The 25306-nt window shown below is 34.7% G+C and overlaps 2 protein-coding genes and 1 long non-coding RNA gene across 3 annotated transcripts in view; 1 reads left to right on the top strand and 2 right to left on the bottom strand.

The window, feature by feature from the left end:
• LOC135834779 (uncharacterized) overlaps nucleotides 1–17307 on the bottom strand; it is a 63376-nt gene extending 46069 nt beyond the window's left edge. The window contains exons 1-2 of the mRNA XM_065348750.1: nucleotides 16963–17307; nucleotides 12640–12746 (exon numbers count right to left, since the gene is read on the bottom strand). Of these exons, the coding sequence (XP_065204822.1) occupies nucleotides 12640–12746; nucleotides 16963–16973 (118 nt within the window). The 5' untranslated portion in view covers nucleotides 16974–17307. The remainder of the gene's footprint in view (nucleotides 1–12639; nucleotides 12747–16962) is intronic.
• Nucleotides 1–25306, top strand: part of LOC135834932 (uncharacterized) — a 124740-nt gene that overhangs the window by 47450 nt on the left and 51984 nt on the right. The window lies entirely within an intron of this gene.
• On the bottom strand, nucleotides 20325–22811 carry LOC135834717 (sialin-like). Its single transcript, XM_065348679.1, has 9 exons — nucleotides 22523–22811; nucleotides 22287–22432; nucleotides 21919–22203; nucleotides 21766–21853; nucleotides 21463–21683; nucleotides 21222–21368; nucleotides 20983–21115; nucleotides 20653–20894; nucleotides 20325–20580 (listed from the first exon to the last, which is right to left on the bottom strand). Exons 1-9 carry the CDS (start codon nucleotides 22635–22637, stop codon nucleotides 20437–20439), a joined length of 1521 nt encoding a protein of 506 aa, XP_065204751.1. The 5' UTR covers nucleotides 22638–22811; the 3' UTR covers nucleotides 20325–20436.

Below are 25306 nucleotides of genomic sequence, written 5' to 3'. Positions count from 1 at the left end.
CTATCTACTGATTAATTGTGAATTTTAAAGCATTCTCAATAGATTTTTTCAAAAAAATGAAAAAAAAAAATTGAAAAATTTCCGCATGCGGGGATTGATCTCCAGTTACTGCGTTGTGCTGCCGCTTTACTCACTCGGCCACCTCGCAGCTTACCAGACTGGAGGTTATTTTTGGATAAATGTTATCAATTTTTGGACTTGGAAAAATTTATACTCACTGGTTGCATTTTAGAAAATAAGTACTTGGTTGCTAGATTGCTTCTGTTTAGCATGCAAAAATGCACATTTTTAACGCGATAATGCACGCTTTTACACCAGTCCAAAATCACGTATTGTTACGCATGCTTTTAAGCATAATTTTGTCAATAGGGTCAGTAAACATTTTAAAATATCATCTTGTTTGAAGAAAAGAACAAATTTTTGATGGTACAGTGGAACCTCAATAACTCGAAATCCAAGGAGAATGGTCATTCATTCAGCTTATAGAGGTTTTCGAGATAATCAGTTTTGAGTTATGCTGGTAAGATTTTGAGAGTGTTCGAGTTATAGAGGTCTTACAAAATGAATGAATTTAGAGATATGTAAGTGCATAAAAGATAGAAGTATGAATTGAAATATTCAAGTTATAGAGGTAAACACCAGACAACGTACGACTTATGGAGGCTTTCTCAGTATTTTTTTTGCAAAAATTTAGCTTCCAGTTACAACTGAGATAAGTAAGTGCATAAAAGATGAAAGTATGAATTGAAAATAATCGAGTTATAGAGGTAAATGCCTGACAACGTATGACTTATAGAGGCTTTCTCGCCATTTTTGGCAAAATTTTGGCTTCGAGTTACGACTGGTTTGTGTAGTCAATTTCGACTTATCCCGAGTAAAGTTAACATTGAGTGTTATGGAGATTTCAAGGGGAATGGGGGTTGGTTCTGCTAATAGAGGTTTTTGAGTTAAAGAGTTTCGAGTTATCACGGTTCCACTGTACTTCCAAAATTATTCATTTTTTCATAGTTTGAAGTTGTCAATGATATGTCAATGTGAAAGTTGATGGTCCACAAATACATCAACACCAACCTCGACCAAATCTTCAAAGATTTCTCAAATTTTGAAAATGACGTTGTAATTGTGGATGTATTTGTTGATGTCAAATTTCAAATCGGCATTAACATCGACATGTTGTTGACATGAAAATGTATTGGCCTCCATGTTGATGCTGCTTTCAGCATGAGCAATGGCCACCTTTAAGAAGATCATTTTTGAAATTAATTTTTCAACTTTTTTGTAGCAGGGTATTGACAAACATGTCAATGCAAATGTGGATCCATCCACATCAGGCACATTTGGATCCCACATGTCGATACAAATTTTGTCCCTAGGACCAATTGTCGACATGAATGTCGATCAACATTGGTCGACAATTACATCGACATGTGGTACCCAAAAGTGACTGATGTGGATGGAACGACATTTACCTACATCAAAATTAGCATGGTCATTAATTAATAGGGCAGAAGAATATATGCTCTAAAAAACAGAAAATATGCGCATATTTTATGCTCTATTTTTGTCAAAAATATGCAAAAAAATTCCCTAAAAAGTCAAAATATGCCAAAATATTCCCATCATTCCCCACACAATATGAGTCTCATTTTACAGGTAAAAACAAAGTGAATTCAATGGTAACATTAATAATTTGATAAAGTGATGAATCTAATATCTGGAGACAGTTTGTTATACAGTGTTGACGTTTTCCATTCAAAAAAATGTGCGTTCAAAAAATTACAAAAAATACAAATTTGTGTTCCAAAAAAGAAAATTACAAAAATTCATCCAAATTACGAAGAAGTGAAATTTTAAATATCTTTGAAAATATTTGCTAAAATTAGGGAAAACCTCTGAAAAATGATTGAATAGGGAGAAATAAGCGCTAAAACAGGTAAAAATATGCTAAAACACGCATTTATAGTCGAAATATGCTAAAATATGTAAAATAACATTATTCGACTCAAAATCTCTTGATTCGCAAAGATGTGTTGGATATTCCCTACCTAATAGCACAGAAAAAAATATGCCAAAGAATATGCTCTTCTGCCCTATTAATTAATTATAAATTGGTGAAGTACCTGCAAAATTGAACTAAATTAGGTATACGAAAATTGGCTGAAAATTTCTAAAAATGTCATGAAAATGCTTGAAAATGACAAAAAATTGATGCAACGTTTTCAAAATGGATTTCAAAAGGGAAGATCGTGTATAGGTGGGGCATATGCAACAAAGCTGCTGATGGAGAAGAGATGAGAATATAACCTAGAAACCCACATGTGCTTTGTTGATCTGGAGAGTATGAAGGAAGAAGTTTGAAATCCTGAGGAAAATCAAAGTGAACAAACTAATAGTACGCTTAAGCAATTGAAGAAATATATTATACAGTCGGCCCCGCTTATTATGGATCCGCTCAATAAAATCACCCGTTTAATGTAATCAAATGGCTTGGTCCCGATTTTTTGTACTTAATTACACAGAAAATCACTCGTTTAATGTAATCAAACTCCCCGCTTAGCAGAATCATTTTGTGAAAATATTGAGGTATTTTTGGGAAAATGGCTTGTTTTTTCATACTTTAAATCAAAAATTTTAGAATTTTTTACTTATTATTCTCTTATTTTTAAATTTTGATTTCTAACAACTTTCTCTCAAGTGATGATAAAGGGAAAAAGGTCTAAACATTTGAAAAATAGATATGTTATGTACCTAAATCGCGAATTCGGGAGTACCTATATCGTAATTTTAATCCATCTTTTTAGTATGCATGTACATTGTGAAGTCGTAGTAAATTTTTTTATGTGAAAATTGTGTTTTTTCAAAGGTTCGCTTTATAAAATCACCCGCTTAATAAAATCAATTTGCCTCGGACAAATGCGACCATAATAAGCGGGGCCGACTGTACATGGATAATGTAATAAGAGTAAGATCCCCAAACATGTTTATTTATTTATTTAAACAATTTTGGTCTCTCCAACAGCCAGAGCCAATTGGAAGCAAAGAAGATAGGAAGAGGAGTAAGACAGGGATGCCCAATGTCATGTAGCCTGTTCAACATCTACTTCGACGACATGATTAAAGAATGGCTGAAAACCAAGCCAAAAGGGCTAGACATCAATGACCCCATGTCAATACCCTGTTATTTGCTGATGATCAGGTGATCTTTGCTGACAATGAAGATGACTTGCAGAGAGCAATGCTCAACCTCCAGGAAGTAGCAGATAAATACAGAATGAGAATCTTGTGGTCAAAAACAAAGATGATGGCCTTTGAGGGGAAAGAGCCAATACGCAGTATAATTGTTGTAAATGGACTGCCAGTGGAACAAGTTAGAAGCTTTAAATATCTCGGATGCGAGTTATCTCATGAAGGAGAAGTCGACACAGAACTTTAGATCAATAAATTCCTGAGAGTAAGCAGATCGATAAACCGAGCCATTCCTCCAAGAAAAGTCAAGAGCAGTTTTTTCTCAAACCCTGGCAGGCAAAATTTCAATCTTGTTCAAGGTAACCAAAAAATTGGAAGATAATGCTTTACCAAACCACCCTTATGTGTGATTTTGGAACATTTCTAAATCCTTATCTTGACTAATTTTAAATTTGTCATCAGCAACAAACTATATGTGATGTATTTTTCAACCACCTGCTGTGAGATGTCAGAATGTAATTTCTAAATCTTCATCTTTTTTTCATTTATCTATTTCAAAATTTACAACCCAAAGGTACCTCTACCTATCTTATCTTTTTGAGTTACACGACTGGTAGAAATTCCTTACCTTGATCCAATGCCCCCTTTTTTAATGAACTAAAATTGCAATAACTCAGCAATTATCTGCACTTCAAAATTAAATAAAAACTGATCTATTCCCTCCGCCGGAATGATTCTCATATTCTGTCCATTAAAGGAATAACAAATCCTATACCGAGACCAATAGTGTGCTACGCACTCTAAAAAAAACGTAGGTAAATAAATAAATCAGCCTAAAATAAACAAACCTTGAAATTTTTCACAACTCTCCCGAAATAACTTTTCGATATGGTTCTTCGAGTAGTATAAATCAAGCTGCCCTTATACCTATGGTCAGTTTTACATCGTATTAAATAATTCAAACCGTATATTCGAGAGCAGAAAGCTCGATGGATTAAATATTGCCTCGAGCCAGATTACAAACAGGTATTTCACTTCGTTGAATTACTAAAATCAACCCAGCCTAAAAAATAAAAAAAAAATACCAACATGTTGCTGGAATAAGTATACCTACGAGTATAGATTGCTTCGAAAACCTCGACGAAGACGTTATGGTCGTAGTTTAAAGATGTGCCCTGCCTAGTAACCCTTTCATTTGGGCTCGTCGTGGCTTTGCCTGGTGGAAATACTATCGATATATGTCTTTGAATAAAGTATGAACAGAACGATTCTCTCGAGGTGTTGGAGATGGTCCCAATAAAGTATCGATGTTAAGGACTCTGTTGAGAATATTTCCATCTACACGTGTGTAGGTACGAGAAATAGGCGTGTGTTTTGAGAATTATTTGTTGAAATGGATTCTGGACAGTTTCAACAAGTTTTTGTTTTTGTGAGTCCCTCGACATAGATAGAAGATTTGGATTTTTTTAAAAGTATTTTTCTCTTCCTTCTACTTCCCCAATTAAAACCCATAAAAAAAACTATCTTAATTAAGAATCCATTGTTTTTCTTCTTTCGATCATATCGTATAAAAACTTATCAATCTTCTACATTAATTTCTACAGCCTCCTCTGCTCCCTGCACCCTACCCTTTCACCCTTATAAAATCCCATACAGACGTGTGTTAAACGTTAATGGATCCTGTGTACTCGTATACTGTGTACCTTTTCAGAAGCAGCTCTTTAGGAAGTATAAAGCTTTTCACGTACACATACGATTAATCACAATTAATAAGGCGATGAGGTAGGTATTCGTTATTCGCGTCAAATTTCACGCTCAATAAAATAACTCCGCGAAAGGCGGCGCGGTAGAGCGGAATTTTACACAATCGGCATTTTTCTCACCGAATTTTGGCGCTCTTTTCTATACGGCTCGAAGCTCGATTCGTCCATAAATAAAAACCATCCGGATACCGAACCAACGTTCCATTTTTTATCGGCCTTATCCTCGTGTAACTCGAATATAACATGGAAATTTTTCTTCTTTTCATTTTGATATGTGTAGTGTAACTCTTCGTCATAAAATCTGCCTTGCCTTACCCTGCCTTACCATCCCTTCATACGCCACAAGGTGACCAGAAAATTGCGCAAACCAGTCAGGTTAATTTTCCTCCGCTTTTATTATTATTTTTTTTTTCAACATGAGGAATACTTATACTTAGGTATCTGCTTCTCTAGACGATCGATAAATGTGCGCGGAATTCCAACCGAAGAATTATTATCGTGTACTTTTCGACGACGAGTTTTTATTAAGATATATCGAAAGTATATTTTATCCATTAATAAATGAACGAACTAACCAACCAAGTTCACACCGATATCGCGTTTTTGTGTCCCGTGCTATGGCGCCTTTTTTTTCTTCTTCGACTCGTTTTCTTGTACAATATTTAATATGGTACGAAGGATACGTAATTTGATTAAAATTGACGCATTAACAAATAAATATTAGGTAGCGACGTTTTTGAAATTCACGAAAAAAAAAAAAAAAACAAAAACAACCCCTCGAGATGGTGAAAATTGTCTTCAGTTGATGTATCTTTTTCGTATTCATGTCCGAAACAGACCTGTCGGTTATGAAATGAATTTATATACGAGAGATAGAAAATATTATTATATTTAGAAAGATACGTACAAAGTACGAACTACGAACTACCACCGATGTAAATGTAAGAAATGTAAATTCTATGTTTAAAATACGAGTTCTTCTTTCCATCTGTATTATAACGAAGGGTTAGCAGGGTAGATGTGAACATACATATTACCAGCGTGATTTGAAATCCTTTCGAAATGGAAATGAAATATTTTTTTGCGTAGCTATTTCGGTATATAAATTAAAGATTGATTTTTTTCCCACAATGAAAGATGATGAACGAGTTGAGGGAAGGAGGGAAGGTTGAAAATGCCGAAAATGAGCAAACGAAACATCGTCGAGGATTTTGTCCATTCACCGTACCAAGTATGAAAATTTTCATTACATTTTTCGTCGGAGTGATTTTTTCCCCACATGTACAATTTTTTCAGAACTTTTTTAGTAGACATCATCAAAGTGTTGTACCGGTGGTGGGGGGGGGGGGGCATCAAACTTGAGATTTTTGAGTGAATTGCCTGTTTTAAAGACCAGACTCGTTGGAAAAACTTGGAAGGAAATTCTGACCATGAAGAGCACTACATCGAAAAGTGAGCAAAATTCGATCAAATGAACTTTTGCCCAAGGTTGTTGCCATCAAAAAAGCCACGAACAGATTTTTGAAAAAAAATCATTTGAAAAATGATCAAGAAAAGGGAATAGGGATCGTACCTATTACTTACGATTTGACAACTTTTTTCCTGACACTGAGATTTAAAAAATTATCAACACTAAAACTTGAAAAGGATGTTGCATTTTCTTGGAAATTTCATATTCAAGCATTACCATAGTATATCAATTTTTGAAGAGTGGAACGTGTTTGTTTTTCATTCAAATTTTTCTTTTTTTGGGGGGGGGGAGTTATGTTATTCGTGAACATATTTTTTCAGTTTTTTTTTTTTTAATAGTTTTGGCCTCTTTGTGTAGAGTTCTACAAAGTTGCAAAAAAAAAAAACCAGAAAAAAAACAGAAATCAAGGAAAGAAATGAACAAAATTTTCCAAAAATATTCATTTTGTTTCAAAATTGCCTCTATGCTTCAACTAACCCTATTTTTCGTTAATTTCACGTGCTTCTGACTTTTTTAAAATTCTGGGGCTTCGCGAATTGGAGGATCAGCATTGTTTAGAGGGCTAGAGATACGTTTTTGAAAAAGGAATGTTTTAGACTGATTTTAACTCAGAAATTGAAACATTTTTTGAAAAAACTTTCACCTTAACTTATATTTTTAATTTTTCTTTAAAATGGAATTACCTATTTAGAAAGTTTTGTGAGCCATAAATTGAAATTTTTTAATTACTTGATTTTATTTTTCCAACATTTTGAGCCAACATTGCTTGGAGGACCGGTTGATGCTTTTATTCTGAAAAACTGTTATTCTTATTAAGAAAAATTCTGACACGGACATTGAGAATTTTCTGTGATTATTTTTTTATAGGTACATTTTTTCGAAGGGTGACGGAATCAAGGGTTTGCAGCATAAATTAATTTTCACTCAAGTGAGTCTAAAATTTTTGGGGGTTCTTTGCCCTCTGAAAATGACTTCAGAAGGTGAGATGAAAAAAAAAAAAAAATGCCAGAAAAGAAAAAAACTGTTTGCAAGTACCTATATATGAATGAAAACCGCCCTAATTTGTATAAAAATTATAACTATTCTGAAAAAATTTGTGCTTCAAGAAATGAAAAAAAAGTGGAAATTTGTAATGCTCCCTGTTTTAGATAGAAATTTTGGAAGAAATATAGCCATGTGGCGTCCCCAAAGTATGTCCTCTCAAGGTCATCTGTATCACAGTTCCCAATTTTCTGAGTGTTTTCAAGAAATTGACCACTAAAAAAGAGGTGAGTGAAAAAAATTTGTCAAAATGTTGAACAAAATGACACTAGTATCAAATTTAGGGCTCTGGAGAGCGCTGATTCTGATTCTGAAAACCGTTTGACCTCGAAATTGTAATATTGGGCTCTCCAGATGAGCTAATTCGCAACACTCATACTGCATTTCTCAAAATTTTCGACTCCAATTCCTTCTTTGAAGGATTGAATTTCAGTTTTGAGAGTGAACTATCAAAACGAGAAGAAAATATCGGGATTCAACCCTCCCTTCACTCCTGTGCAGGGCTGTAAGGTAATTTATGTTGGTAAATTACGGCGGTATTTTACCATATTTTACCAAAAGTTTTTACCATATTTTACCATAATTTACCAAAAAGCCAAACTGAACACCTTTTTTCCATCTTTCTTTCATAAATTTAGTTACCAAAAATTTTCCCCATAAATTTCCAAAAAATGTCCATGGAAAATTTCCTATAATCTCTAATAACACCTAAAACAGATGAAAATTTACTTCAGAAACAGGTCAGAAGTTCAGAACTTCGAAGTCAAACTACAAATAAGAATAACTCTTCATATCCAAATTGGTAAAATACCATAAATACCGTAAAATACCATATTTTACTGCTGTATTTTACCAGCGAATAAATTATGGTAATTTAACAGCCCTGCTCCTGTGCTTTAAAGACTCGAGTTTTGATTTTGGAGTCTTGGTCGAACTGTTTTCAGAATCCATCAGTGCATTCAAAAACTTTTCGGGAGCCGAATCACCTTTTTTCCCTGGATCATATTTTTAAAATTTTTTTTAGCCAAGTTATGAATTGATTTTTGAATGTTAGCGCCCCATCCCCCTTCTGCTACCCGTTGAAAGATTACCAAGCCTCTTGAAGAATGTCCACATTGATAACTGATAAGAAATGCATAGATCGGGGGGGGGAGCGGAGAATTTTTTAATGGGGACATTTTTGATTGTAGTGCGAGTCCCCCTTCCCGCTCAAAAAATTACAAATCATTTTGAGTGTATTCGATGCAATACAATCTATTTTTTTTCTGTATAAAAAATTGAAATATTATTCTTTTTTTAAAACACAAAACATTTTGAATTTTGTCCAGTGGAATATTATACATATTTTCTGTTATGAAATGTACGTCAATTGAGTCAGTTCATTTAATTAGCAAAGTGATCATTTTGTCATTTTTCTGTTTCAGGTGAGTTTAATTTCTTTTCATAAAGATTAAGATAGAATGACCATAAGTAAGTTAATTTTTTTCATTGTTATTTTAGCGTTATTACGAGTCTTTGAATCAAGTCCCAATTTCTGGTAACTTTTAACTAAAAGTCGGCTCTTAATTTGCTGTTGGTTGTGTTTGAAAGAGCATTGGTAACTTTGGGCATCGCTGCTCAAAGCCAACTTTGCCATAAAAAAGTTCACCTAGTTCACCTTTGTAACAAAAAGGCGGGCTATTTCGATTGACACCACACCAGCAAAGCGTAAGCGATGCTGCATGATCAAGCATCCAAATGCAGTAGGAGCCAGCTAGTAGTGAGATCTAGCCTATCAATTACACATAGTGTCTACAGGTGTGTGGGCCAGGCATGCTACCCCTGACTTGCAAATCATTGAACCAGCGAAGAAGAACCTTACAGCGAAGCGGATGCATAGGAAGCTGTAGTGGGGACTAGGGACTCCTGGTTACCTACCTAGTTGGGTAATTATGCCCAGGCTGGGGGTAAGCTAACTAGATTAGCGCCCTCTGGTGGATTCGTTCCATCCAGAGGTAGACCCTGCCGAAAGCTCCTGCCTCTGTGCAGTTCTTTTATATCTCTTGACGTAGCAGTTTTAACTCTGGCCACTATCTGTCTGTAAAGGAACACTCAGCAGAACAATACTTGCTATTGTATTGTGTCAGACGTATGACTGTCTGACCATTTGTGCTTTATATAATAAACGTTAATAAGCAACTGGATTGTTCCTTATTGGTTGTTATATAGCACTTTGTTGGTTTCCTTCACAGCTTAGGCTGTTTAGTCCCCAATTCTAGTGAGGCCCTCGAGAGTGTGAGAGCGTGGAGGGCACTCCAGGGAGGGAAAGGTTGGAAATACCCCCAACAAAGCCAAGGTAGTAGCAGTCAACAACACCGAATCTGAAGAAGACATCAAGCAGCAAAGCGGACAAAGAGGAAGCAGAGCTTGCAGAAACACCGAACATGACAACACCACTGGACATGTCAAATACCAAATACCAGCGAAGAGGATGCAGGCAGCAGAGTGGACGAAGAGGAAACCAAGCTGCCAACTACCGGACAGAAAAGTTACTTTTTAGTAGTGTTAAATTATGAAGAAGATTGTTACATTTATGTTGTTAAAGTTAAGTTGTAAATAAGAAGAGTGGCAATGATCCATAGTTAACGATTGAAAATAAAACAAGGTGCGTTACTATGGTGAGCCGAAAAAAAAAGTCTGGCAGGTCAGCCAAAATCGCAGATTTTACTTTCCCACAGAAGACTCGCACAATATTTTTTGAATTGGACAAAGCATAGATTGAAAGGGTATGCAAAAATTCATTAGCAGTCAAACTCAAAATTCTGAGTGCTGAAATGTAATTTTTGATTTTGGGTAAATTCTTGAAAAACAAATTTAGGCCAAAAATGAGGGGAAAAAATCAAAATTTTACCAAATTGACCAAGAAAGCTGAAATTTGGTATAGGGTAAATGTGCCTAAGTTTGCGCACCTAATTTTCAAACAGTCACTACTTTTTATGAAAAGGAGCTAGAATATTGAAATTTGTACAGAAGGTTCTTCAAACATTTGGCTATGATTTGCCCCAGAAATGAAATTTTTAATCGATTTAGTTTTTGATATTTTGACCAAAAACCAAAAAAAGTCAAATGCGCAAACTTAGGAATATGCCTTCCTAAGATTGCGCATTCACCTTCCCAAGATTGTGCACCAGTGAAAAACATAGAAATTCGTCAATATTGTTTAATTAATGATGAAAGCAAACAAAATGTCACACGTGAACGTGCATTTGAAACTTCTGAGTGAATCACACTGGAAATGCGCTCATATCTGGTATTTACAGCATTACACCCATTTCTCCCTAGCTTTTGACAAGGAGTAAACTCGATACACATATAGAAGGTGTCATTTCATTCAAATAAATTGAATTCTTAATGAAAATTTCGAAAAGTATCATTATTAGTCTAGAAAAGTAACAAAAACTGAAAATCGCAATCTTAGGCACAGGGGTGCTTTATTAAAAAATTGAAAAATTGAAACTTAATTAAAGCAGAAAATACTTGAAATATGTGCTTGTTATAATCCCCAGACAATGACGAATCTAAAAATAGCTTATTTAGATTTCTACAGCCATTTCTATAAAAATTGTGGCGTGTCGCTTTTATTGGAAAAATTATAAAAAAATTTGAGAAAAAAGTTTTTTGCTTGTCAATTTGCAACACTTGGTGCTACCATCACCAAAAATCGTGAAGTATGGTCATTTTGATTCTTCTTTCAAGTAAAGGCAGTATTAAATGTTGTAACTCTCACTGGTTCTGAGAAATCGTTACTGCGCAATCTTAGGAAGCGCGCAAACTTAGGCACATTTACCCTATATCCTATTTTCAACATGCCAAATCGATTGGAAACAGTTTCAAACCGTTTTGAGCAGTTCCGGAGCCTCCAGCAGGTTTTTGAAACTGGAAATTTCCACAAAATTTCACCCAATGGATTTGGAAATCCGAAATTCACGCTGAACCCCAACTTGGACACGCTATTAAGTCAACTGCTGGTGGGTTCAAAAGTAATTTTGGAGCCTGCAGCGACTTTTTGGAATTTTTTGTAGCCTCCATCAGATTTTTAAGCTCGAAATTGCTGCTGGAGGCTCCAGAACTGCTTCAAACTGTTCGAAACTGTTCCCTATCGATTTGACAGATCGAAAATAGGGTATACCCTAAAGTTCAGCTATCTACATTATATCAGTTTGATAAAATTTCGATTTTTTTCTCATTTTTGGCATAAATTTGATTTTCAAAAATTCACCAAAAATCGAAAAATACACTTTAGCACTTGAAATGTCAGCTGGGGATAAATTTTTGCATGCTCTTTTGGTCTAGTTTTGTCCAGTTCAAAAAATTTCGAGCAAATTCTATACAGAAGGACTTACAAACTAGGTATATACCCTGTTAATTTCAGCTATAAACCCCTAAAATCTACGTAAACAGAGCCCTTACCAGTCACCCTTATTCCACGTGACAACTGCTTTTCAAACCCATTAAACCGTGTAGATAATCCGATCAATCATATCTTCATCATCACAACCTCCGTAAACGGCTCGTTCAAAAAAAGAGCTAATCTCAGCATAACACACAGCTTACCTACGCTACGCTTACAACCTTTACCTACGTAGGGCTTTTCGGCGAACTTGTACCGTAGCGTTAATATACGAAGCTCGCGCAATTAATAATCAAAACGTAATATTAAATACGTTCTAGAGGCAATCAACAAAGTAACTACGCTTTTCTCATTAATACCCTTCCGTATTCATAGTCAGAATGTTATATAGGTAAAGGTAGGTACACTTTTATAATTCTCCAACAATCTTTCTCCCGATTTGTAATCCTTTTCTTAGAACCAGATTACAAATCAGTACCCTACGAGCGATGCGATATTACAGAAAAATAGATAGGTACGTTTACGTATAGCTCTTTTCCAGTTTAGGTAAGTAGTACAGTACCTTTAAGTGAGTGGTGAAAACTGAAAGTACTCGTAGGTACCTGCGTTTATAAGGCTTGTCGTGTCATTCTATAAAGGTCGACGAAACGTCGTCGCTCTCTCGCTCGTATACGGATTTCAAAAGCTTCTCTAACTACGAGTACCGCTACCTATTCGAGTATATTAAATGGTGCAGATGTTCGAGTTGGGAGGGATTTTTAAAGTGAAATTACGAGTAAGTACGTTACCTAATTCGGCTGCGATGAAAATCACCACGAATACGAGCTTTTTCGACATGCCGAATGTGTTCGTGAATCCGTAGCCATGTTTAATGCTGCTGCTGTTGGTAACATTTCTGAACAAGAAAAAAAACCACGATTAGTTTGTAAAACGAAATGGAACAGAATTTTGAGGATTTTTATTAGCAAAATGTATATGTGGAAAAAATGATCGAAGTTGAGCAAAAAAAAAATGCCCAGAATTGAGCTCAAAATGATCGATTTGTATGAAGAGGTGAAATTCGTGTCTTCAAAATGAAGTTCAAGGGGGAAGGAAGGAGGAAGACAATTCCACTTCGATAATCACGAATATGCGAAAGGTTCTTTGATTTTTTTTTGACTTTTTAATCGACCTCCTCTCTTCCTGATTCAATGAACTATTTCAAATGCTTGGTTTCGATTTAAAGAAGAATTGCATTTATTTTGAAAGGTAAGTAATGTTCAAAACAGCTGCAGTCCAAATTTCAGTTACTATAATTTTTCAAAAGGAAAAAAATGGTCGTTTCAAAAATATGAAAATTTATTAGATAAGTTTAAAATCTGGTTTCTGTTACTCCTGCTTGTGGGATGTTCATTTTAAAAATTGTAATAATCATTCAGTATTAACTGTAACTGATCACTCGTCGGACTCAGAATTCACAATTTTTAATTTTTAATTTATTCAAAAAATTACTTTTGTGAGTATTCTCATGAAAGGAGTCGAGGGTCGATTGGGTTTCAACTTTTTTTTTGATACCTACTTTGATGAAAGCTTAGTAAAAAATCATATATGGCCAAATGACTTCAATAAAATGCAGGAAAACTTTCAAATTTTCAGGCCAAGTTTCTCGTTTTGAGGTCAACGTTTGAAAAATACAAAACATTTTCAAATACGTATTTCGATTTTCAAAAAAAAAAAAAAAATGTGTAATCAAGTTTAGGTGGTCTCTCGATGTCTTTAATACTAGAATATCATTGCTTTTAGGCCAATAAAAAAGCTCAACGTTTATTTCTGTAAAGTTCAGAAGTTGAAATATTATGAGGGAACCTCTCAAGATGTCCGCCTTCGATTTGAACTGGATCACGATTTTTGGAAAGAGCATGACCTGAACCCCCGTTACCAAAATTTCAGCTGCTCAAATCGATTTTTGGAGAATTATTGTGTATTTTTTTTAAATGTTTAGTTATCCAATAAAAATGATGAAAATCAGTCCTGAAACTTATTTCAATTTACTCGAACTGAATTTCACCATTTCTGGTCATTCTGGAGCCTCCAGTGCGATTTTGAATTTTTCCAAAGTTTTTAAATTTCTCCAGAAGGCGTGGAAATAAATTTGGCAGCTAAAAATCGAGTTTTAGCTTATTTTCGACCTTTTTGAAGAATTCTGGAGGAAACGAAAATCGAGCTGGAGGCTCCAGAATGGCCAGAAATCACGAAATTCAGTTCTTGAAAGTAGACATTAGTTTTAGGACTAGAATTTACATCATTTTTATTGGATAACTAAACACACAAAATAATTGGCCAAAAATATGCAGTTGATTTTGAATTTTCAAAAATTCGCCAAAAATCGAAAAATAGATTTGGGCAACTGAAATTTTGGTTACGAGGGTTTCAGATCTTGCTCTTTTCGAAAATTTCGATCCCATTCAAATCGGAAGTAGACCTCTCTAGAAGTTCCCTTTCAAGCTTTCGAAAATTTGATAATTTTGTACTTAATTCATATTCCGTTATCAGACTTTAAATCATCAGTGAAGAACAATATAAAAATTTTATGGTCTCAAGAATGGAATGATACTCCTCAAACAAATTGGCTAAGATCCATCACACACAAACCCAGAAACTTCAAGAAAATTAAAAGTATTAATCGTCGATCTCAAACAAAAATTACTAGACTTTTAATTGGTCACACTAGATTAACTCATAATTATATTTTGAAAAAAATTAATCCCCCTCTATGTTGTAATTGTAACGTAATTTTTGATAACAACCACTTGATTGTTTGCCCCTTTTTAAACCTTCAAAATCTAAAAGATGATTTAAACAAATTCATTGATAATAAATTAAATTTTAATAATATAATTAAGTTACTCAAAAATGATAATTTACTCCATATCTAGTTTAATTTTTTCAAAAAATAGTATAAGTGCTTTTAAACCAAAATATTATTGTGTTGTAAGCACTTTAAAAATAAATGTCTTGTCTTGTCTTCTTTGAATTGGTAAAATTAGAATTGAACAAAATTGACTCCAATAAATCACATGAACTTGAATAGAAATTGAAAATTCTCTATTTTTTGACACAAGATTTTCAGGAAAGTTTCAAATTTTTCCAACTTTGGGCTCGAATGGAAAAGAGGAGAGAGACTGAACACGAACCTGAAAATTTTTGATTTTTCCCACGTCTTTTTGAGGTCACTTTGGCTACAATTTTTTGCCAAGTTGTATCAAATTTCAATAAAAATTTGAGAAATGACCCATCCCAAGTACGAGTATATGTAACTATAGCAGATTAAGGTGGTCGAATCGATATCTAGTGGGTTTTCAAACAAAACTGGGCTCAAAAGGTCGCCCAGGATGAGAAAATAAAAATTTTGGACTCCCAGCGTTATTATTTTGAGAATGGGAGGGCAAGATGTATTTTTTTTATGGATAGTCAATTTTTTCAATCTAAGTATATCAAACAGAAATGAAAAGTTCGTATTTTTTCCTAGTGGGGAGTGAAACCTAAATTTATGTAATTTTTTTCGATTTTTTTTGTGGTTTTTCGCTAACTTATGGATTTTTGAAATTTTCAAGGTGTTATTTTGTAATGAAGTTTCAGAACTACCCACAACTGCAATTTTTTTCACTCAATGGGCATAATTCATTTTGAAATAGTTCAAAGAAATGAAAGTTTCCAAAAAGTACAACATTGGCAAAAAGTAATCAAAATCGAAAAAATTTAGATGCCTACCAACTTGTAAAATTTTCAATGTTGGTGACCTTTTTTTTCTCGCTTAAATCGGAAAAAAGATCAAACTCAGTTTTCTAAAAACTATAAAATGATAATAAAATGATAATTTGTCAAAAGTGCTGAATGTATTATAAAAATTATAGTTGAATTGGTCTCTCAGTTACCTACTGAAAGATACCATAAATTGGTGAAAAATTACCATAATTTTAGGCAAAATTTTGCAAAAAGATTCCTTAAAAAATTGAAATATCGTAAAAATAGTTTAAATTGACTGAAAATTGATCAAAATATCGCAAAAATGCTCAGTTATGAATAAAAATTATGAAAAAATACGAAAAATTGATCGAGTATCGAGATGAAAATATGAAATTGTGAAAAAAATCACCCATAGCATGATAATAAATCGAAAATACATAATCATAGAAATCAGTTTAAAATCACCAAAAATTGATACAATTTCAGAAATAATAAAATCGTCAATTCAAATATAAAAAATTCTGACGTGATCGAATTTTTTCATCATTTTTCTAGTTCGGTGTGAAAAATTTTATAAAAATCACCTATATCAAAGTTAAACCGAAAAATCACTGAAAAATATTCGAAAAAATTATGCTTAAGTTTCCTTTCTCACTAAGAACACATTCCACAGAACATGGACTTTTTTTTCTCAATTTGGCAAAGAATGAAAAAATTGACTTATATAAAGACCACATTTCAGCCTCATCGTCCAATATTTTTGTCAACATTTTTTTCTCATTCTGGTCGACCTTTTGAGCTAAATTTTGTTTGAAAAGTTTCCAGGGGCCGAATTCGACTACCTTAATTAGCTGCTACTTACACCCTTGATTGAAATGGAGAATTTTTGGGTTGAAAATTTTGAAAATCACTCAAAATGGAAACCAAGTCTTTCAGCTAGGTTTAATTAATTTTCACGTCATCGAAAAAAATTCGAGAATCACCTTGCAGAATATTTTTTTCAATTTTTGCTGGGCAAGGTAACTCAGCACTGGTCAGAGAGGGACCTGTATTGCAAAAATGGGTAAATCAGGAATTGGATGCCAAAAATCTGAATAACGTCAATTTTTGCTTCAATCGTTACTTTGATTTTATCATAAGGTACTCAGGAAGTAAACAATCAAAATATAAATCAAGTCATAAAACGAAAAAAAAAGTCATAATGTAATTTGTAAATTTTAATAACTTTGGAATAAAATCAACTAAAATCAAGTCAAAAAAAAAATCCCCTAACCTCATCTCAAATATTCTACCTGGGAAACACCCATAATTACCTCCTAGGTGCCAATAAAAATCCCTACACATTTAGTAAAAAAAAAAAATACACACATCATAAGTAAGCCTACCTGTATCCCATATATAAAAAATCCGCTCACGACACACAGCACCAGAGTAGGTACCTTGTAATTAAAACCCCCTCCTTGAAACGCCAATCACCTCCGTCATATTAGCCTACGTCATTCACGATTCACGACACATAAATGGAACACTTTGTACGGCTGAAATTCGTCGGAAAAACGATCACGTTCATTTTCACGAGACAACTGCTTGGCTCGGCTGCTTTTACTCGTAAACGTGAACACGGCAACGAGAATTCGCACTTCGCAGCCTCCAACCATACTACCTGTGGATTTGGACCGTCGACGACGACGGCAAAAACCTTCCCCACGATGGTATTACGTACATTACACGGACGTGGCATGTTTGCCTGCTTTGCCGAATGCGATGCCGCAGCCTGACGTTGGCGTGGCGTGTATTTTTAAGTCTCTCGTTTTTCGTATTCGTACTCTCTCTTCCTCACATGCCATCGTTTTACGCGTTTTACACATGCTCTACTATCGTCGTAGTCGTCGTCGTAGTCTCGTAGTCGTATAATTCCTCGTATACATGTAGGTACAAGTACATAGAAATACACTAGGTATCCAAATCCATAAACCATCGACGAAGTGTGCTATAGATATACAGTTATACACCTACCTAGACCTACGAATGGTATTAAATCCCGAGAAAATTCCTATCGTATTCGATACCCGATACCTGCCGTATACGTTTACACTTTTTATTTTATTTATCACCTGTTCGACCGCTGTCCTGACTTTCATTGGGATGGTTTCGGTGTTCGAATCCCTTCGGATTATTTAATTTCTGTTTATTCTGATAGCAACAAGTTTTTCCAATTCGCTTTCATTAGAAGAGAAAGCTTTCTTGTGTGTATAAGTAATAAGCTGCCTATGGCTGTTGATTTGTTTTTCCTCGTGGCGAGCCATGAGTTGGCTGGAAGAGTAGAAAGAAAGGCAAATTAATGTTGCCGAACTGATGAAAAATTTCATTCGATGATTAAAATTAAATTAGTTTGTGCCTTGCTGAAGGTTCAAATAATAGAATACTTAACCCAAAAGTCTCCTGTTTTTTTTTTTTTTTTTTTTTTTTATCAAAACGGAACGTTGCAAAAAGGCTGGTTTATTCCACAAAAATTTTGAAAAATTATTTTTTTTTTTATCGTTAATTATTACTTAACCTAATACCAAAAAGTTCTACTTTTTGCTGAAATCATCAAAATCTTGTTTTTTGATAAGCATTCTCACTTTTTAGCAAAATTGCTAAAAATTTTACTTTTTTTCAAAAATTACCCAAAAGTTTCGGTATTTTCAAAAAGTAGGTTGTAAGAAGTCATTTTTGTAATGAGTATATTTTGTGTGTTTCTCACGCTATTTTCGTTGTCTTGGTGCGTTTGGCATTTCCAATACCTCCTGGAGTGTCGGCTCGCAGAGCAATTAGTGGCTGTGTGTTTGCTATACATTTTTACGATACACAGATACGCATAATAGATTTTTATGATGCACCAATACGCCTTATTGGCAGCTGCATTGAGTAGCGTTTATTATGAGGGGTTATCTTAGCGACCATGGGCGATGGGGGACAAGGGTTCTCTCACTATTGAGTACAAATATACCAGCAAAGAGTTGGGCTGAGCACAGAGATCTCATGTTGTTATAAGACTGCAACTGCCAAAATTGTGATTCCAAATTTATCCGATAAATTTTCCAATTCTTCGAGGCGTTCGTGAACGTTTTCAATAATATTTGGCCGCGCTCGGTTTTTTGATTTTTGTTTATGTACTCGCTAAAATTGCTCGCGTTTCTCATTCCTTTCCAATTCATTGTACGTCAATGTTCTTTAATTTTTTCTTATAATTATTTATGTACGCGAATTCGCGCAATTTATAAAATGTCTATTTGTTCATGTACTTTTCATGTTTTCTTTCCTAAATGATTTTGTTTAATGACAATTTCTACTTTTCGTATCGTCAATTGTCATGTTGGTTACAAGACTGTGTTGAAGTAAAGTGTTGTGCTCATTGCTGCTATTTTCCTTGGTTGCCTAAGAGATACCTGCTCCATTGCTGTATTGATGATTACGAATACGATACCAAGTATTACACGAATACGTAAGTTATCTTACTGAGTACACTGATACATGAATACTTGTTAGAATATGCCTTGCTTTAGTTGTTGAATGATATCGTGGTGCATTGCACATACAATGTTCCTAGATGTGATTCTAATTGAGATAGTGATTGTGATCAGTACAGTGGTTACCATTTGATACGCGCATTGTACATCTTGTCAGTGAGTCAGGACCCTGCAGGGGACTCAAAGAGGTACCACTATGCATTATGTGTGATGAGCCATACAGACGATGATGTGGTCTCTCAGATAAATCTGTGTTGGTGCCTAGGGTGTCGCTGAATGATGCTGCTAGTTGGCCATTGAAGATCATTCCATTATAATGACACTGATGGGTGAACCACAGGTTAAATTATTGGTACTCGGGTCCGAAGCATCCCCACAGTTGGCTGTGGCTGAGACTGCATGGCCTGAGACGGAGGTCTTTTAGAAATGATTGAGATTGAGATATTTATGAGTTATCTACAAGTTATTTACAAGCCTCGCATGATCTATGAGCAGTACGTGTGTGTACTCAAAAGCAATTATTTTTTATTACAGATCGCTTATCATCCATCCAAGTTCTAGCCAAGCCAGAACTCCGGACCTGACAACCTCAATTGATTGATTGGTTTACGATATCAATTTAGATAATTTGCATATTCTTTTGATGACGGTTTTAATTTACCTGACAATTGCTTATGTTTAATAATTAATAAATAGTCGTGTGGTTTGTAATGGCTATTTTCCTGACGCATTTTCAAGTGACTTTTCGCACACTCTGTTACAAGGTACCTACTGATTTTTGCTAAAATTGTTGAATATCAAAGTCTGGCCTCTTGCAAGTTGCAAAAATTATCGCAGCAAAAAATCCCAAATAATCACAATTTTTCAAATATTGTCTATGGTCTCACCCCCCCCCCACCCCCCAGAATTGGTGGAAAGTCATTTCTTTTGCTGAAATAGTCAAGGCCCCTCTTGTTGATAAAAATTTACTTCTTTACCAGAAATTGAAAAAATTCCAACTTTGTTGGCAAAAATTGCCAAAAAGGGTCGCTGTTTTAAACTAAAACGTCGCAAAATAGGTTAACTTTTCAAAATTAAAAATCGGAACATCTGTTTTTTTGTTTACATTTTTCGGTTATGGTCTGGTTACTCAAGTTATTTTAGGGGAGGGGGTCTCAAAATATTACTTCAGTAGGTATTCACTTCAGAAAATTGATGAACTTTTCGAGTTCTTTCGAATGCATTGAAATTGAAAATTATCCACTTGAAATCTTTTTTATTCAGCATTATTTTACTAAAAAAAAATCCAAGTATAATCAACTCGCAATATTAAAGCTACTCGTGTTCGTGTATGTACTTATCTAAGATTCAAGATTCATGGCTGGGTGTGCAAGTATACTTATTATTCCACTGCTGAGTTTTGCTAGATGCGAATATCACGAAGAATAAATTACCAAAAAATAAAATGCCTGCTCCGAGATAAAAAACAATCCGCCATTCGCCAACTGAAGACTAAAAGAAAACCAGTAGATAGTATCATTGAGATAGAATGTGTGGTAATGAAAACGAGACAGCAGATCTTACAACATCGTGCACAAAATAGCTAAAAAGTAGAGGAGCTCCGAGGCCTCCGGTAGCTGCAAAAGCGTTAGATAATCCCATCAGAATACCGCTGTAGTTTGGTGTTAAATCCATATGATTTAAATGGAAGCCGACATTGCAGCAGCATCCAATGCCTATGACAGCTATGTAAAAAGCCACAGCTGCTGCTGTATTGTTATTCAGGTATCCTAGTGCTATTAAACCGATAGCTCCTCCCCATTGACCTGTTTCATGAGAGTACTTAGAATTCACAGTGATAATGGTTAGGTGTTGAATGAAAATGCAGTGAATAGGTATATTGAAAGTAGGTACCAATGGATGTCCAAATTTTTCTTGAAGCTGTTATCGATGTAATACCTTTTTTATTTAGTCCATCAGCGATCCACATTACAGGAAATTGTAATAACCACATGGTTGCATAAGGTGTGGAAGAGAGTAACCCATCCTATGAGAAATAGACAAATGCATTATTTTTTAATTTGAATCTCGTTATAAGTACGTACTACACCATAATAAAATCTATTTCATGACTTGCATGATCAAACACTCACTGATTTAATGTTGAAGCCTGAAACCACGTGTAAAAATGTTGGCATTTCAGATAAGAGTAACCAGAAGCCCCAGTTGTGTGTGGTATGGGCAACAATAATGGCCCAAACGTGAAGACTTGTTAGAATCTCAAACCAGGGTACTTTCTTCTATAATTTAATAAGTATGTAATAGAACAATCAAGCATTAAAATAATATAATGATGATTATCGGATTAAAAACGCCTGATCTAATCGTACTTACCTTAGTTTTGTCAATCGGTAATTCACTGGTAATATAATTATACTCTTGAGATGAAATGGTCGAATGTGTTGCTGGACTACTTGAACCAAACCATGCCCAGAACAGTGACCATATTAACCCGAAAGCACCACTAACATAGAATACCGAAGGCCAACCCAGGTACGAATTACCCGCCAAGAGACCAGAACCTGCTAAAGTGACCATTGTTCCAAAAGGTATACCTGAATTGGAACACAGATCGTTGATACATAAAATTCTCATCAGCATCAACAAGCGGTTTTTCACCTAAAAAAGTTAACCTACCACCCATTATGAATCCTACTAAACGACCACGTTCATTTGGAGGAGCCCATTTGGCGCTAATGGCGTGAATTGTTGGTAGCATAAATGCCTGCGAAGAAGAATTTGAATGTGTGTGGTGTTCAAACAATATGCAAAACAAATATTAGCACCGACTTGAAGGATTCCTTGTATAGCTCGAAGCACAACCAAAGCTCTCCAGTTTCCAATTCCAGCCCATGACTTGATTTGTAGTAAGATGTCATTAGTTCCAGTGTATGTGAAATTGATTAAAAATGGAGTACAACAGGACAACACGCCATTTATCAAGAATGTCACCATCAGAAGCATCTTCAAATTGAAATGTACCCCCAGCCAAGCTGCAGGGAGATTCATGACAAAGTAACCGAGGAAAAAAGCAGCGTGCAGATAACTGCGTATGTCATTACCCCAATCGTAAGTCTGGAATATGAATTCGGTATTTAATTCTTGGTTTAGGTATCGCATTCGCCAATTTCTTCTCGTCGCATTTAATGATATCTTACAGGAAATCCATGGATTTGTTTTTCATCGACTGCATTTTTAAACTTTGTCATAGCCACGATAGTTACCGATAGATTTACTCTTTGAAGATACCCGCAAAAGACGCATAATGCTAATAATAAACTCTGCAAATGCCGTTTACCGATCCCTAAAATAAATTAAGTATTTTGAAAGTTAATCCCGTGATAAAGTTTTTCAAAAACAGGTAATTACAACAGGTCAGTTTGCATTTCCTTACCTGGATTCGGACGCTTTGTTTCATTCAACCCATTTTCAGCTCCTACTGTACTGTCCACAACCTTTTGCTCAGCAGATTTCATCTCGATGAACTGATTATTTTCTTCGAATAACATGGGCAAGAAAATTCCTTTCTTCAAGTTCTCAGAGATGATCTTTGTTAGGTACCGATATTGCCAATAATGAAGTACATACAATGCGTACTTATGTATGTACTGTGCAAATTTTAAGTACCTACGGCAAGGTTGGTACCTGTACCTTAAGCTTCATTCACATGCACTCTTGATAATTATTTGCCTATAAATACCCAAGGCTGCTAACATGTATAAGCCTTGATTAGCTGTGTTGATAATTATTAGCCCAATCTATCTTATGTACCTACTCAAGTCAATAGAAGATAACATTTTTAAAGTACATATACGTAGGTATAGTAAGATATAATAGGGATTTTCTTAAGCCATTTCAATTTTTATCCAACATGTGTTATTTACCTACAAATTTCATTTTGCCAAAGCAATGCACAGATGCAGTATGGTGAATATTCAAGAAGTGATTCTTCATGCAATTGACTCAATCTTGGTCTTCTAAAAAAAAATTGAAATTGTAAAAAATGAATATTGCATAATACCTATTACCTAGGTATGAAAAATGCTGCAAATAGAATGACAATTTGAAAATGAACGTTTGTTTTATCTACATACAATTTACTTTCATTCCATAGAGGAGCGTAAAAATTCCCATTCATTTTTTTCTAGTGCTTAATGCTTCTTTGTACTCGTACTTACTTTAAATTCTTTGAGCAAAGGTAGGAAAAAATTGAAGGATAAAACTGTTTGAAGAGCATATAATTTTCTGCCATTATAAAAGTTTTTTTTTTCTCTATAAAATGGAGTTGATCTGTATTTTGAGCACAAATTAGAAAACTGTACTTTACAGAGTAGTTTTTTAAAAAAATGCCTTTTTGAATCTTCCACTCCGTGTTTTTATGAATTTTTGGAGAGAACTGAATGCAAATAGATTAGCTAAAAACGACCCTACGCAGTGATTTTTTTATGTTTTTTTTCTTTGAATCTGCCACTCTATATTTTTATGAATTTTTGGAGAGAAATGAGTGGACAGAGATTAGCTAAAAATGACCCTGGTGATAGAATGTATGATATGTATGGGACAGAGAGACAAGGGGATGATACTGCTAATTCATTTGCAGAGTTTTTGTTCCAGTCAGTTTAATGCAAAATATGATTAAACCAATAGTGATAACACAATGAGTATCTCAACCCTCTCAGGTGTAAGTTCCACAATATTCATCAGACAGGTTAGTGAAAAAGAGGTCAAGTTTGCTGTCTCAAAGCTGAAGGCTAAGTGCACACTGGGGCTAGATGATGTACACACTCTTATGTCTACAAGGGTGTGGGAGAATTCTTGATTATACCCCTTACCTTTATATGTATTTAATCTGATACTCAAGAAGAATAAATTCCCAATTGGATGGAAATGGTTAAAAGTCATTCCTGTTCCTAAAAAAGAGGCATGTGAAAAAGTCACTAACTATAGGCCAATCATTATTACCTAGATAGTTTTAATTTCATTATCAAAAACTAGGATCAAGTCGTTCGCGAACGATTTTTTCAAAAGCAAAGAATTACTCAAGAACGATTGAATTCACTTGAAAATCAAAATCACACACGACAAGACAAAGTGAAACATTCTTTAACCTGCTGAGAAATTTGTGAATAATTCGTTCGTGAATGATTTTTTTCTTCCGAACAAATCGTTCGCGAACGATTTTCTCAGAATCAATAGATCAGTTGAGAACGACTAAATCATTTGGAAATGAAATCAGACAAGACAAGACATAGCAAAACATTCTTTAATCCACCAATGAAAATTGTGAATAATTCGTTCGCAAAACGATTTGTGCGGAAGAAAAAAATAGTTCGCGAACGAATGAATCACTTCAAACTTCAAATTTTATAAAAATGACGCGATGAAACAGTTACAATTTTAATATAATCATCACAAACTGAGCTCAAGTCGTTCGCGAACGATTAGCTCGGAATCGCTAAATCAGTCGAGAACGTCTCTGAATCACTTGAAAATCAAACCAAACCCGACAAAACAAAGCGAAATACTTTTTAACCTACTGTGAAAATTGTGAATAATTCGTTCGCGAACGATTTGTTCAGAAGAAAAAAATCGTTCGTGAACGAATGAATCACTTCAAACTTCAAATGACGAGATGAAACAGTTACAATTTTAATTTTCAATATCATCATCAAAAACCGAGCTCAAGTCGTTCGCGAACGATTTGCTCGGAATCACCAAATCAGTCGAGAACGTCTGAATCACTTGGAAATGAAATCACACACGATAAGACAAAGCGAAATACTTTTTAACCTACTGTGAAAATTGTGAATAATTCGTTCGCGAACGATTTATCGTTCAGAAGAAAAAAATCGTTCGCGAACGAATGAATCACTTCAAACTGCAAATGACGCGATGAAACAGTTACAATTTTAATTTTCAATATCATCATGAAAAACTGAGCTCAAGTCGTTCGCGAACGATTTGCTCGGAATCAATAAATCAGTCGAGAACGTCTGAATCACTTGGAATTCAAATCAAACACAACCAGACGAAGCGAAACATTCAATAATCTACATATGAAAATTGCGGTTGATTCGTTCGCGAATGATTTGTTTAGGAGAGAAAATCGTTCGTGAACGAATAAATCACTTTAAATTCAAATTAGATATAAATAAAACTTTCATAGTCAAATTGAACT

This window comes from Planococcus citri, chromosome 1 (genome assembly GCF_950023065.1).
Source record: "Planococcus citri chromosome 1, ihPlaCitr1.1, whole genome shotgun sequence".
Taxonomy (NCBI): Eukaryota; Metazoa; Arthropoda; class Insecta; order Hemiptera; family Pseudococcidae; genus Planococcus; species Planococcus citri.
Note: the sequence above shows the minus strand (reverse complement) of the source record. Positions and strands in the feature narration are given on the sequence as shown.